Genomic DNA, 15,816 nt, shown 5'->3' on the forward strand with positions numbered 1-15,816 from the left:
TAATGCAATATCTCTCTATCTGTCTCTTGTCTCTCACTCGAACGATCCCCCACTCCAACCCCACCCCTTTCTCGCTTTTGGTACGATATAAAGTTCTTTTGGTTTTATCCTCAGACCAAATCACCTAGGTGACAATGACCGTTGACAATGGGTTGTGGAGGAAGTAAGGATGAGGGTCCCCTTTTTGTCCGAGTTGCCGACCCGTACACTCTTAACTTCTTAGGGGTTTACGAAAGTTTTTGGGATTTCCGAGAAACATCTGATCGTTTTCATGGCCAGATCCCTCCCAAATGTATCCAGCTATGGACGGACACAAGCCTTCCCCCTCCCAAAGATTGTCAATCTTTTCGGGCTGAGGTAAAACAATGTAGTAAATTAATACCTGTCACCATAATGAGTGTGTTACATTTTTAGCTAAATCACATTGTACATTACATTAGCTTTTTCAACTTTTCAAATTAAAATTTGTTCTGTTTCAATTTTTAATCATAGTTAAGAAACAACCTGTTTAATTAATGAATTCTTACCTGAAACATGTGAAAGTTTCTATTTTTTATCGGATTTTTAGCTATTATCTTGGAACTTTCAAAAGTAGATCACCATGACCTACAATTTGGTTGCCACAGTCTTCGGAACCCAGAAGCATCAGCTGTTTTACCTCTTTTCTCCTTTATTATTTTCCAGATAGAAGGAGTTCACTCTATGCTGCTCTGCCGGGATCCTGTAAGCCCGGACTTAAATCAAGGGGAACTTGATACGACCTACTTCCTTAATGTCATCGAAAAGCTGACCCCACGAACTGATATCATAAAACACGTATAAATTAATTTTTTTTTTTAGTTTTATTTTTTTCTTCAAATCACGATTTAATTTATGATAGCTATCGAGTAGACGAAACGTTTAATGTTAAAAAAAAAAACAAGAAAGAAAAAAAAAGAAAAAGAGATTGAAAAAGGCGGTATGCTTATGCATTTTTTCATTGAAAAGCATTTTAGTTACATGTAGTTATTCAAACCAAGCTTGATAAATAAGTTTAAGCTATATAAAAACACTTAAATAATTGTATTTTGCCATTATTATTTATTTATTATTATTATTATTATTTTTTTTTTTTTGCTCTCCCCTAATCATGTTTGTAAATATTTAACTTTCAGTTGATACCCAACGATAAAACCCGAGTGATTTACAAAAAGCAGGAGATCTACGTGGGCGTTGTCCACTGCAGGGTATGGAGGTTCGGCCGCTGGGTCGACATTTACGTGGACGATTCTGTCCCTTGTGTCTCCAACAGCGGGGGTATACGTCTCCTATCCTATTGTCACGACAAGGATGAACTTTGGTTAACCTTTCTAGAAAAAGCATGGGCAAGGTAAGTTTATACCTCACGTAGGTAGGTAGGATTGATGTCAATGATTATGTAACTGGAGCTAGTTTAATTTTCGTAACATAATACTCTTGGTCTCAAATTCATTCTAACGTTTTGATGTCATTAACCCTAAAATTGCACATGACTTAGATATTATTTCTAAGAAGTTTTTTCCCCTTCAGATTCTGGGGTGGCTACACAAGCATTGAATACGGGTACATACACGACACCTACCTAAGTCTGACGGGAGGGGTGTATGATGCAATAAATCTAGAGAGGACCCGACTAAAGCCCGGGGATATCTACTACAAGATCCGCCGGGGTATCGCCCAGGGGGCACATGTTGGGTGTTCTGTGTCTGTAAGTAGAGATAATGGCGGGTTATCACACAGAGGGGAGTGGGGGGGGGGGGGGCTGTAGGTTGTCTCCTTAAATAGATACCATAGTATCTGGATAGGAATTATCGATGACATATTGATTCAAATGGAATATGGTATCATCTGGATAGCTCATCTTATTGATGAATGAAAGATTATTCAGAATCTTAAAAGAATATCTAATAAGTGTACATGTATCTCAGCTTAATATATCATGTACATCTATAACAGAACTCGTTACATTTAGTTTAAATGTAAAATGTTTAATAAATTGAACTGAATTACCAGAGTTGAATTGTTTAGAGAGGATCAATTATATGTATAAGTTTTAAGTGTTTAAAATGATAGACATAAATGCAGAGGTTTTGAAATAACGGGGGAAATGCATAAAGAAACTGTAGTACGTTAAACAAATATCATAGGAGTTTAGATAGAAAAATCAAAAAATAGTTGCTTTATGAGAAAGTCTGTTTCTTTCTTTTTTTCCAGAGGAAACATGATGGGGTTTATGGGTTAACCGCTGGTGATACATTCACCATTTTGGAAACATATCAAGTATGTACATCCTACACAAAGCATTCGTTGATTTTGAAAGTTAAATAGGTTTACCGTTAACAGCAATAATTTATTAATTTTAATTCAAAGTTACTATTTTTATTTTTTAATCTTCTTAAAATACATAGTTATTATATATACCACTCATATTGAAAAATTACATCTTGAAGGTTCATACGCAAAAGGGCAAAGAAATTCATCTTCTACGCATGCGTGATCCTTTGGGATATACGCTTTGGAAAGGGCCATGGAATGAAAAGTAATCTATTTATGAAATCTTCAACTTAAACATAATAAGAAAAGTTGATGCCACAGTGTATCATATTAGCATATATACATGTAGAACAGATTTATACTGTCCTGTTATGTTTCCACTACTTATTTTCAAAGCTCCTCGCTCCAGACAAGTTGCACTATTGCGCCATTTTTTTTTCTCTTCCAACTCCATTCCTCAGTGCGTATTCTAGTCGTACCATAATTCATGTTCTACTTTTCCTATTCCTTTAGCGGAAGTGAGTGGGCTTCGTTACCCCTAGATAGTGACATTATGCAGAGACCACTTTGTGATAACGAATTCATCATGGCCTTCCGAGACTTTATTGCATACATGGAGTATGTCTGTGTGTGTTCTATAACTCCTGTGGTCGACCAGGAAATAAACCAATTTATACGTCTCAGTAAGTCAAAGCAACGAAGATATTTAAACATTTAAAAATTACGTTTCTTGTCAATCGATCGATCTGCTATAAAATATCATTTGACAAAGTTCCATACATGAAGTTTTCAAGTATGAGAAAAAACAAAGTCATACAAATTAAATGTAATTTAACAAACATATAAAGATGCAAAAGTATTTTTCGTATAGGTACAAAATATGTTTGTGCAGGAAAGATGTACTGTTACAAGTACAGGTTTTGCTTGAGACAATCTTTATAGTTGTTTTCTCTACATGCTTCTTTTCATACATGTGACCTTTCTCAATATACAATTTATGAAGTAACCTAAGACTTGCAATATTGATCATACTTGATTTTCCATAAAAACAATGAAAACAATTAGATCATTAACATTATTTCCTATATCCAAGTGTAAATTGGAATTGTAGAATATTGTACACATGTATTTGGGGAATGGTACGGAATGACAGCAGCTGGCAGTAAAAAAATTCTGGATAATCCCAAATTTTGTTTTACCCTTCCAAGTCGAGGTAAAGTGAAAGATCAAATTGATGTAGATATTTCCGATGTTTTTTTCTATTCACATTTATGAAATCTTTGAATGTCTTGTACTCTTCGTTATAGCTGTATCTCCGTAATTTTTTTGTGGCAAAGTCTCACTTGCAAACAATTTTGCAAATTTCCATCTACAAACCCTGCATCAAAGTTTCATTTTCAAATCCTGTAGATAAGTTTTATCTTCAAACTCTTTATCAAAGTCTTTCCTTCAAACCCTGTAGCAAAGTTTCAATTTCAAACCCCTCAGCAAAGTTTTATCTTCAAATACTGTTGCAAAGTCTAATCTTCAATCCCTTTACCAAAGTCTCGTCTTCAAACTCTAAAGCAGTCTTTTTCTCAATTTTACCTTGCAGCAAAATCTTATCTCGAAGCCCTGTATTATAGTTCATCATCAAATCCTCTAGCATCTACATATCCTGCAGCAATATTTCAGCTTGAGATCCTGCTGCAATAGTCTCGACTTCAAACCTTTAAATAAAGTTTAATCTTCAACAACCGTTGCAAAAGTGTAATCTTCAAACTATTATATAGTATTTAAGTCCCGTACTTAAACTCTTCAGCAAAATTTTATCTTCAAACCTTGCAGCGAAATATTTGTCTTCAAACCCTACAGCAAAAATTCACTTCAAACGTTACAGCAAATTTTTGTCTACAAACACTGCAGGAAAATTTTAACTTCAAATGGTGTAGCAAGCCCCATCTTTTAACTCTGCAGCAAAGTTTCATCTTCGAACCAACTAAGAAAGTATAATCTCCAAATTCTAGATCTGTAGCAACATCTCATCTTCAAGCCATACAGCAATATTTGCATGAGGTTAAAATTCTGCAGCAAATTTTCAGCTTTAGACCCTTAACAAAAACCCCTTCTTCACCAATCAAAGCAAAGAGAATGTTTCTTTGACAGGATTCAGTAAGGAGCAGACACCAATGGTCGTAGGAATTTCCCTACTTCAGCTCTGTAAAGACAGATTAGACGACAGAGTCCCCATAGCACTAAGAGTATTCAAGGTAGTTATTTTTTCGCTTTGTGACGTAAGTAGATTTTGCAATTAAGTTACTGTGAATTATTTAGTTTCCAGGGATATGATTTTAATGATATTCATTGTATGAAGAGACCATAGAATTTTTTGATTTTCCACGAAATGAATTCGTTTTCTTTTGTCTAGTTTCAAGTGTGTAATATTCATCTCCATAAAACCAAACCTCCTCAACTATTTTTTCTCCACAAATCAAGAAATGTTGATTCCAGGAAAATCAATTCCTGTCACTTACATTGTGTAGTCCTATTTAAAAAAAAATGAACCTCCTCAAAATAACCTTATGATATATGATAGGCCAGACAAATTTTGTCTCCAAGACAATAAATCACTTAACATCGTCATGATCATGTATTCTTATTTTAACAAAATGTCTCCCTCAAAATATCCCCATGCTTTATGATAGGCCAGGCAACAGAAGCAGGGGATGCTGATTGAGGAGATCGGGGAGACGTTTGAGCAGGGGTTCCAACAGATTCTGAGGACATTCAAACTAAAACCGGGAAAATACATGATCCTCCCCCACACAGCCAAAATGAAAACAGAGAGGCAATTTCTACTGAGGATTTATACCACATTTCCGATGAAGCATATTCAGTACGTATTTACAAACTCGGTTTCAATACTGTTATTCTGAAAAAAATCTAAATCAAAATTCTACTGGTTTTAAGGGTAGATAATACAAACAAAAAAATTGATGCCTGGATTAGTATATATTTTTTGGCCTAATTTCATTGAAAATGATGCAAATAATAAATTTCTAGAATATAAAGAAATTGTAAACCTATGATGTTCAAAATTCTGCCTGTCTGAAAGCATCCTTAATAATCTATACAAATATTTTTCACTTCAAATCCCATTTTTGTGACAATTTGAATAAAACATCAGAAACTATAGTGAAACTTAATTCATTTTACTCATTAAAACATGACTCGTGTTGTTATTTCCAATTTTTTGGACAAAAGTTTGTTTGTATCATCTGTCCTTAAGCTTCCAGGAACTATCAGATGTTGTAAGATTGAAGCCTTTGAATCGATACCGGGGAAATTGAGAACGCCGTTGATTAAACTTGTGGCAAATTACAATTTATTTCATTTGTTAATGTTTTTTTTCGTCATATTTAACATCATTGTAATATGTTACTAATGATCTTTTCCTTCTTCTTATAAAATGTTTCAAAGCTTTTTTGAAATTATAGATGGGTTCCTTCAACTGAACCATTGCTTCTTCTAAAGGAAGACAAACCTCTTAATCTCAAAGACCTGAAATGTACACTAGGTGAGGTTATATTCCTTTGTCATTTTATTATTCAAAAATATCTTCTGATTCATCAAGACAAACCAATCCACTGTGATTTGTGAAAGTATATTTGAGATCATGATTGCTTGGCATCTTAAACACAAGTCTAAAAACCAATTATAAAACATCCTCTTTGACAACTTCAAATACTAATATTCTCGAATGAACCTTGATCAAAAACCTGACTTCAGCTGGTTAGATTCTTGTAATATTCAAAATTTTTGAAAGTTTGTTAACATGTCCTTAAACAGACTGCTGTGAGGAGATTTGGGGGCGGTGGTCAGAGGGTCTTCAGGGAGGATTCATATACGACAGAGACTTTGATTTGAATCCCCAGGTGGACATCTCCGTACCAGAAGGAGGTAAGAGGAACTGCAATACCGTTTTGTCCTCAGGACTGGGTTGCTCAAAACACTGGTAAACCACTGGTTATATCGCTTAACCAATGGTTAACTAACCAGAGGCTAATTTTATTCTGAGCAACAAATATTTGACCAGTGGTTAGTTGGCCAGTGGATACAGGATATAGCAATTGACCAACTTATCCAGTGATCAAATTTTACCAGGTGTTTGAGAAACACAGACCAGAGATCTTGCATGTTGATTAATATTTTTCTTTCAGATGAACTCAAACAAGTGATTCGTTTCAAAGTCCTTAAAGACTGGAACTCTGACGATGCCTGTCTGGGATTTAGGTTATTTCGGGTAGGTTTGAATGTTATGTTGATTTGATTATATTTTACGTTTAAATAGAGCTTGACACAGATTATGATACTCTTTAAAATTGTTGCGTTTGTATAATAGCTTTTAGATTATAAAGGTAACTGGTAAAGTAGAGTTTGATAAGATTTAGATTATTCTGGTAAAGTACAACTTTCTTAGAATTTTGACTTTTCATGAGGCTTGTTTGATTATTTCTGGTATGTATACCTAAAGAAAGACCATCACTTCACCACATGAACTTGACTATTCTTAGGTATATACCATTGTCCTTTCACAAGTATACCATTATCCTTTCACAAGATTCAAACATTTTTAGCTTATGTAAAATATTTGTATTTTATGTGAAATATAACCTCCAGGTAGGTCCAGAAGAATTGATACCAAAGGAGACCCAGTGGTTTTATGATCATTGGGATCACACTGTACGGTGTAGGGACGGATCTATTGAAGGCTGGGAGTGGGACTATCTCGCTCCCACTTTTCAAGTAGAACCTGGACGGTATTGTGGGATTCTCTACAATGAAAAGCCCGGGGGGAGTAACACAGCCTTCTGCATCATGGTGTATTCTGCAATCCCACTGCAGATCAAGTAAGTTACGAAATATTTATTCTAACAAAGATATTTTAAAATGTTAAACTACATGAAACATATGGAACATATGAAACATATTCAACATTTAAGTGCGAACTGTGTATATTGATATACCAATGAATGAACAACCACTTTGTAATGAGTGTATTTTTTGAACTTTGTAAAATGTTACAATTTTGTTCATTTTTTATGATTTTATTATAAATTATACAAAATACATGTGCAACCTTTTTTTATTTCTACAGATCTTATAATTTGGGAAAATAGTGCTTAAGACATCACCATAGTGAGAAAAGAAGCTATCATCTTTGTGTTGTCACTGCAGCATCTTCTGTCAGATGGGAAAAATGACAACAGGAATATACAGTTAAACTCGTTTAGTATGAACAGGGATATTGCGAATTCATGGACATAGCGAAATTATCTTGGATCCCCAGCTGTATAAATTTAACGAATTCCTTATACAGATATAATTTTATAGGTCCCAGTGACTTCGTTAGAAACAAGTTTTACTGAATGTGTGTATTTGGATATTTTGGTCATTCCCGTATCATTCTTGATAATTACTAGCATGAACATGATGAAGAAAGGGACAAAGTAATTAAGAAATATAAGAAATACAACAGTACATATTTATTTTGTTAAATTTACATAGGCTCATCAACTTTTGTCCTTGGTAATTTTAATATAATAATTTGATAAAAGATGGAAATCATTATGAGTTTCCTGTTGTGTTTTTGAAAAAGAATTTCATTTAAATATTTTAACGTCTGATTGAAAAGGACTCATAACCAATACTCACCTATGTCTTTTTTTGGAGTTAAATTATAATTATCTATAATTTTTATTATTGTAAAATTTAAATTTGTCTCAACTTAATTATAGCTCTTCTTTTTTTATTAGTATATGTAAAAAATAATTATCAAATCTCAACGTGTAAAATGTTGTTTATCTGTATGTTACTTAAAATATTATTGTTTGTTTGATATCAATAAAAGAGAGAGAGCGAAAAGATTTACAAAGAAAGCATTTTCACTATATAATTAATAAAGCACCGCCCTAACGCCAGGACCCATAACCCGACCAGGGGTCATGAAATTAACAATTTTGGAAGAGGCAGTCTTGCTCATCATAACAATGTACATAATTCATCTGCTTAATACCCAGGAACAGGGAAGATTTTCAAAGAATCAATGCATGTTCACTACATAAACAATAGATCCCCATCCTAACACCAGAACCCCTGACCCTGGGACCATAAATTTCACAATTTTGATTAAGGACTCAATGCTTATTACAATCATGCCAACAGTTTGACCGCTTGATGCCCAGGAGTAAAAGTAAGATTTTAAAGATTGTATTAATTCTAGTGGTTTTTGTCCCAATCCTCCGGCTTCATGAGGCTGGGGTAATGAATTTCACTTTTCCCCCTCCTCTTTGCCCACAGATACTATATGCCTTATTTCGTTGATATTAATTCAGTGGTTCCAGAAAAGAAGCTAAAATATTCGAAAGACAGACAAAAAAAGATAGCAATAGGGAGGTCACCTGAGTGACTCAGGTGACCTAATAATTTCGACGTTTTCTTGACTAGGTCCCTTTACCTATTCAATTAATGACGAAATAAATATTAAAAAAAATAATACCCTACTATGTTGATCTACATAACCTTATCAAGTCAAAATACTAGTAACACAGAAGTAATACACGCGAATATAAAATCTTCGTTATCTCCATATCTTTCTTCATATGTCATTTAATGCCAAAAGGCTTTACAATTTCATATCTGTTAGTATGAATGCCTGCTTTAGAGCTTTTCCCCTCTTTTGGAATCATAGGTCTGTACAATTAGCTCGGTCAGGACAAGGAGGATATGGTCGGTCGACAGGGGATACTTACTCCTCCCTGTCGCATAATTCCACTTTTGATGTTTCTAAGAGGTCTGTCTTTGATCCGGTCCATGAGTATCGTGTTACTGGACTTTTGTATGGAATTCTGATAGGGCCATGCAGTTCACTATCGCACCATCGAGCATCGACTATAAAGGTCGATGGCACGATAATGCGATGGTGAGAAAACGATGAAGCGATGACGATGGAGCTATGGTGCGATAGCGCGATGACGATAATGCGATGACGTGATAATGTGATGACCATGGTGCGATAGAAGGATAGAGTAAAAGTGAATATCGCTTCATTGTTATCGTACCATCACGCCATTGTGTCATCGCTATCGTACCATCGTGTCATCGCACTATCGCTCCATCGCTTCATCGTCATCACGCAATCGAACCATCGATTCATCGTCATCCAATTATCGTATCATCGCATTATCAACCCAAACCTCGATGGTGCGATGATGCGATAGTGAACTGCATGGCCCTATCCGGATTCCATACTTTTGAGCTTTATAATTGTTTATTTTTTTCAATATTTACAATTAGAACATGTATTTCTGGACATCTATTTTTGCTGTTTCAATAGAAGTTTAAAATATTTATGTTTTTGTAAAGTGGAATTGACCAAAATTTGCAACATTTTTAAACTCTTGTATCTTTGAGTCAAAAGAAGCTGTCAAGTTAAATACCATAGGACTGTCTGTTTTCTTTTTAATTTTTTGATATCTTTCACTACATCTGTAGAAATCGTCAACATATGAGGCATCGTCCACCTCGTCTTTCAGGCTTTCTAATGATTTTGTAAGTTGTTTCAGGTACGTTATTCTGTCTCCGTTCGATTCTGCATTCCTTCTTGTAACTTCCCTGTGTTCTTTAGCTTTTGCAGAAAATTTTCCAGAAAATCATTCTTTAGCCGATGGATGTGATTTTGAACACCTGTGTATAAAGACTCGGTAAGCTCAAATATCTTTTCCAAATTTACCTCTAGCTTTGAAATGGTTTCCTCTTCTTCTGTTTTTATGGTTATAAAATATTGTTCCAATTTCTTTATTTTTTCTAAGCATTTGACAAACTCTCCATTACGTATTCTGTCGGCAGCATTTTTTACGGTTTCGGTTCTTACACATTTCCGATGTTCTACACAGATGAACATTGTGCATGGTACCGAATGATTTTTACAAAGAAATTCTATTTTTCTGTCTTAGGGCAATTACTTATGTCTCTGTATTTCACAGGAGACAATTTAGACTCTTTTAAAGGCATAACTTCGTGGTCTTTGGTCAGCAAATTTCTCCTATGGTATTTAGCACACATATCACAAAGTCTCTCTTTGCACCCGAAACAAAATCGACTGGCTTCGTGTTCTTCGTCAACTCTTATGCAAGAATCACAATTATTTTCTGAGTGTGGATTTTTGGATATTTTCCTCAGAATTTCATTAATCGGGAATTCGCTAGCCCAGCTGAAAGGTCCCTTTGAAAAATTTTCCACCGGGATGAAATCTCGACACAGTGGACAGCGGAATCCGACAGGAGCTTCTTTAGAATTACACGTAGATACGATATGGTTCGACAAACATTCGTGACAAAATGAATGCGAACAAGGTAAATACCTTGATGTTTTATATTGTTAAAAACATATCGAGCACTTTATAAAATCACTACAGGTAATACCAGGTACCTTAGATGACGATGCCATTCCACCTGATCACAACTGTTTCGATTGAAGGCACAAAATACCAAGAAAATTAATGCTTGTAACTTGTCTGTTTCTACAATGCATGCGTTTAAAATGTATCACTCCATCAGGATTTAGTCCAGTAGTCTTTGGTTATAAAGGCTTATTGTTTTAAAATCCCATTGACATTGTCGTTATTTATATGTTTACCATTGTCATTAAATGTTGAGTATTTAGCTATCAAAATAAGATGTAAGAGATTTTGTAAGATTCTAAAGGGGCATAGGACGAGAAAATTATTAAAATATGATTTGTACTGTATTAAGCTATTTGCTCTTTTTGCTTAATGACATATGGAAGTAAAGAATAGTAATCAAAATAAAACAATACAAAATATGGAGAACAATTACCAGGGAACCTCTTAAAACATTAGTCGCAGAAGCCATGAAGAGATGTATCATCTGACAGCCGGTCACGTCCGCCGTGTGTTCCTTGTTATCGAGACATTTCTTTCGAAAAACCGATGAATTGATTAACCCTCATCGAGAAAGGAGACAAGAATATGGTCCCTTATTCCATTTTTTTTAATCTTTCCAACCCACATTAGTTTTCCTAAAACATACAAATAGAACGCCTTCTTGTTTTATAGAAGAGATGCTTAGGAGCCATACCGCTGACAATAATAGCCAATTGACCAAACTTTGGCGAAAGTAACTTTAAAAAATAAAATACCGGGTACGTATAAAAAATAAAAATATAAAATGCATAAATATTTTTAATACATCTTAATACTAATCAAATAATCATTTTACGAGGGCTGATGATGTCCTGAACTCTATGACATACAACACAGATATCATATGGCATTAAGCTTGACTTTCTCTGATGATTGAATCTTTAATGAATTGATATCAGTTCATGTGACCACTTTTCATCTCATATTTTCATTGTGAGAAGCTGGAAAACAAGGGCTATTCGAGACACTGCATTAAAAATGAATGGTAAAGAATTAGTAAATTAGAGTGAAATTAAATGCTTCATCAAAGCCGTTGTTAAACTTATTAAGGAACCCAAAGAAATATTCACTGAATTTGTGAAATTTACAGCATCCAATGTCTGTTTTATAGACACATGAGCCAATGGATTTCAATGAACAATAATGATATAATGAGTATTAAAATTGGGTCAAGGACTTACAACAACCAATGTTCTGGTTGCCAAAATTCAACAAATTATCAATGACAATGTTTGATTGACTTTAAGACACATAGCAAATTTGATAGGAATCAATTTGGGGTTAGTTCACACTATTTTAAAGAAACATTTGACAATAAAAAGGCTTAATACTCAATGGTCATCCTATGATTTGAAAAATGGGTGAAAACGACAGCATGTAAAAAGATATAAAGAAGTATTTAAAATAATCAGAAATTGTAGTTATCCACATTTGTCTGAAATTCAAAGAGATGAAACTCTAATCCATTGCTTTAAACCCTCAAAACAAATTTACAATAAGATGAACTTGACACAAACAGTAAAGATCTGAAAAGGGGTATTAAAGAATTGCAAGAGGACAAAGACAACTTTATATGCCATTTTCTTAAATATTAGTGGTCTTGTTGTTCAAATTCTTATTCGGAGAGGCAGTTCAATTTCTGGAGGAGTCTAGAAAGCAAATTTTTTGCCAAAAAATCGAGATGTTAAAGAGAGGACGGAACCAGATCCATAAAGAAGATTCAAGTGCAGGAAATCATAGGATCTGCCATATTCCAGTATACGAAGGGTCATGCTAAAAAAAGAGTTCTAAAAACAATCAAAAATAGGATAAAAATGTTATGGACATGTCTTTTAATTAAAAGGGAATATTTGAGTTAAATCATAAAGACTAAATCATTGAAAAGCGTTTTTGTTTCTTACCGAGCACCGAGGACATTATTTATTGAACAGCACTCGTATATATATATATATATATATATATATATATATATATGTGTATAAATTTTTTTTATATACACAAACTATATATATATATATATATATATATATATATATATATATATATATATATATGAAGTAGAGAAGAAAAGTTATCCAACCAGTGAGGTTCAAATAATTATTTCTCACATCTAAAATATGCCGGAATATAGACTAACTGGTGCACATTTTTGATATTAACGCACTTTGAAAAAAAAAATCAAAGTGCGTTTACTTTGTCCTTAATTAAACATACTTTGAATAACTCTTTAAAGTGCATTGTAATAGGAGCAATACCTGTAATTCGTAAAAGACTTCGATGAATTCTTTCACAAAGAAAGACCCCTCGATTAGTCTATATCATTGCCATTAAATAAATTCAAAGATAAAATGCACAATGTTATTTTTTTGATTTTGAAAAGATAGAAAATGGTTCAAATATCTAATTGTTTAACTACGTATGTCTTGGGTGGTTTTCATTTTGTGACATCAATTGACTAATTCTATATAATCCTCTCCTATATTTTATATACAATAATTTAATATTATGTCATTAAATGTTAAAAACATCATATTTAAGATTTTTTTTATCCCCTGACCAAGTGCACGTCTGTAACAGTAGCGACATTTATCTTACACTACACTCAAAATTTGAATTTTATAAATCAAATTTACTTCCACGAAATCCGTAATCTATTTTCGTCTGTGGATTTCTTAGAGGACCCTTACATTCAAGCGTTGCAGGTTTCGCTGTATTAATATCTCTCTGAGAATAAATATAATATCCCCAAAATTTAAAATCACCAAATGTGTTGATTTTTTCAAAATCTCTAATCCTGTCATCAAAAGAAGTTGTCAATTTGAATAGAGTGGGTCTGTTTCTGTCGTGGTGTAATTTCAATGTTTTGTATTTTTGACAACTTCTATAGAATTCTGAAACATACGTAGCATCATCCAACTCTCCTTCAAAGCTTTTAAGTGATTTTTCAACCTGTTTCAGATACGTTACTCTGTCGCCGTTAGCTTCTGCATTCTTTCTTAGAATTTCCTTGTGCTCTTTAGCTTTAGCTGATAGATTGTCAAGATAATCATTTTTCAGCCTTTCAATACGATTGTGGACTTTAGAAATCAAAGATTCGGTAGCCTCAAATACCTGTTCAGTTCCCTTCTCTATCTGTGTAATGTTTTCCTCTTGTTTTCTTTGTATACTCTTTAATTCGTCTTCCAGTTTTATCAATTCTTTAACAAGATTATCAAACTCGCCCTTTCGTATTCTTTCTGCCGACCCCTTTACAGTTTCTATTTTGTCACATTTTCTATGTTGAACACAAATGCACATCGTGCAACAAGGTACAGAATGATCCTTACAGAGAAACTCTATTGTTCTCCCTGCATGCTTAGGACATTGCTCTTTGTTTCTGGTTTTTACAGGTGACAGCTTCAATTCTTTTAAAGATATAACCTTGTGGTCCTTCGTCAAAGAAATACGCCTGTGGTATGTAGCACACATATCACATATTCTCTCTTTACATTCATAACAATATCTACTAGCTTCATTTTCCTCCTCGTCCCTTTTGCATGTATCACAATTTTCGTTTTCTTGATTTTTGGACACTTCGCTTAGGATTTCATGAATAGGGAACTGACTCGCCCAATTTATTGGTCTACTTATAAAGATTTCCACCGGAATGAAGTTTCGGCAAAATGGACAGGGGAATCCGACAGGAGCTTCTTTAGAATTACACGTAGATACGATGTGGAGCGACAAACATTCGTGACAAAATGAGTGTGAACAAGGTAAATACCTGGGTATTTTAAATTTTTCAAAACAAATTGAGCATTTTGTGAAGTCACTACAGTTAACCTGAAGCCCTACTGAAGATGATGCCATTTTATGCATACACGTAGCGATCCACACTGTCTAACTACATTCCGTTTTTTCAACAACGGAACATATTTCTGTTCCTGTAGACGTGACGAATGCACCTTCGTCATGGACATAATATATGCTTTCCTTTACGTTGCCCTTCAAAAATCAATCTAACCGTTCGTTGTTGTGAACTTTTGTTGAATTAAATCCTACTAAGTGCATTCAATTTTGCAAATACTGCGGATTGAATAAGGTATTGATGGTAAAATTTTCAAGGTAATTAAAAGTCTTTAAAAATCGATAATTGTTTACGTGAACCGACAAGTCTTTCATATTTACTATGCAGTTTAGATTTCGATCAATACCTAAAAATAGAAAAAACCAAATGAATAGTGGTTTAACATTAGTTTTCTACAAAAGCGTATTTGTTTGTGCTTTTCATTTGATACAAAACATTAACTCACACAAAAAAATATTTAGATACTTTCGTAGTCATCAGTCAGAGTGCATTCATCATAACTATAAAAAGAACATAACTACACTTCATGAACCTGACTGTTCTCTGGTATGCATGTACAACTCTCATTTCACAAGATTCAACAATCTTAAGCACATTAAATATTTATATTATATGTGAAATATTTACCAGGTAGGTCCAGAAGAATTGATACCAAAGGAAACCCAGTGGTTTTATGATCATTGGGATCACACTGTACGATGTAAGGACGGATCTATTGAAGGCTGGGAGTGGGATTATTTCGCTCCCACTTTTCTATAGCTAGTAAAGCCCGGGCGGTATTGTGGGATTCTGTACAATGAGAAGCCCGGGGGGCAGTAACACAGCCTTCTGCATCATGGTGTATTCTGCAATCCAACTGCAGATCAAGAAAGTTATATACCGTTTATCTAAACATTTTATATAAAAAAAGTAATTTCCTCCTGCTACATATTCATATGAATTAACAACCTTTTTGGAATAAAAAAAATGTAACCTGCAAAATGTAATGATTTTTAAAAATAAGTTTTTCAACATTATTGATATCTCATATTTAAAATCTTTTTTTAAATTTCTTCAGATCTTATAATTTGGGAAAATAGGTATAAAGGGATCAACATATCGAAACAATAATAAGACCTGCCCTGGTTCATCCATGTGTTGCCAGTGCAGATTCTGTTGAAGGATAAAATGAATGACCATCCAGAGGAATATATAC

General features: G+C 33.9%; 2 protein-coding genes across 2 annotated transcripts; one reads left to right on the plus strand and one right to left on the minus strand.

Annotated features, from left to right (window-relative positions):
• The first annotated feature begins 123 nt into the window (after positions 1–123).
• LOC134250962 (calpain-1 catalytic subunit-like) lies at positions 124–7,479 on the plus strand. The gene is made up of 15 exons (XM_062733324.1): positions 124–357; positions 685–816; positions 1,155–1,369; positions 1,549–1,726; positions 2,233–2,298; positions 2,469–2,557; positions 2,806–2,975; positions 3,404–3,505; positions 4,438–4,541; positions 4,977–5,167; positions 5,769–5,848; positions 6,121–6,231; positions 6,492–6,574; positions 6,952–7,181; positions 7,430–7,479. Exons 1-15 carry the CDS (start codon positions 148–150, stop codon positions 7,449–7,451), a joined length of 1,983 nt encoding a protein of 660 aa, XP_062589308.1. The 5' UTR covers positions 124–147; the 3' UTR covers positions 7,452–7,479.
• A 5,911-nt stretch (positions 7,480–13,390) lies between these two features.
• LOC134250978 (E3 ubiquitin-protein ligase TRIM56-like) lies at positions 13,391–14,242 on the minus strand. The gene has a single exon (XM_062733344.1). It carries the CDS (start codon positions 14,240–14,242, stop codon positions 13,391–13,393), a length of 852 nt encoding a protein of 283 aa, XP_062589328.1.
• Positions 14,243–15,816: the final 1,574 nt, after the last annotated feature.

The sequence above is a fragment of the Saccostrea cucullata genome, unplaced genomic scaffold, assembly GCF_032062105.1.
Source record: "Saccostrea cucullata isolate Sc308-1 unplaced genomic scaffold, CSIRO_AGI_Scuc_v1 ctg391, whole genome shotgun sequence".
Taxonomy (NCBI): domain Eukaryota; kingdom Metazoa; phylum Mollusca; class Bivalvia; order Ostreida; family Ostreidae; genus Saccostrea; species Saccostrea cuccullata.

Coding starts and splice junctions, on each gene's coding strand:
- LOC134250962 (XM_062733324.1), top strand. CDS start 148: ATGGGTTGTGGAGGAAGTAAGGATGAGGGTCCCCTTTTTGTCCGAGTT. Junction 1,370..1,548: donor CTAGAAAAAGCATGGGCAAG/GTAAGTTTATAC, acceptor TTTCCCCTTCAG/ATTCTGGGGTGGCTACACAA. Junction 6,232..6,491: donor CATCTCCGTACCAGAAGGAG/GTAAGAGGAACT, acceptor TTTTTCTTTCAG/ATGAACTCAAACAAGTGATT.
- LOC134250978 (XM_062733344.1), bottom strand. CDS start 14,242: ATGTGTGCTACATACCACAGGCGTATTTCTTTGACGAAGGACCACAAG.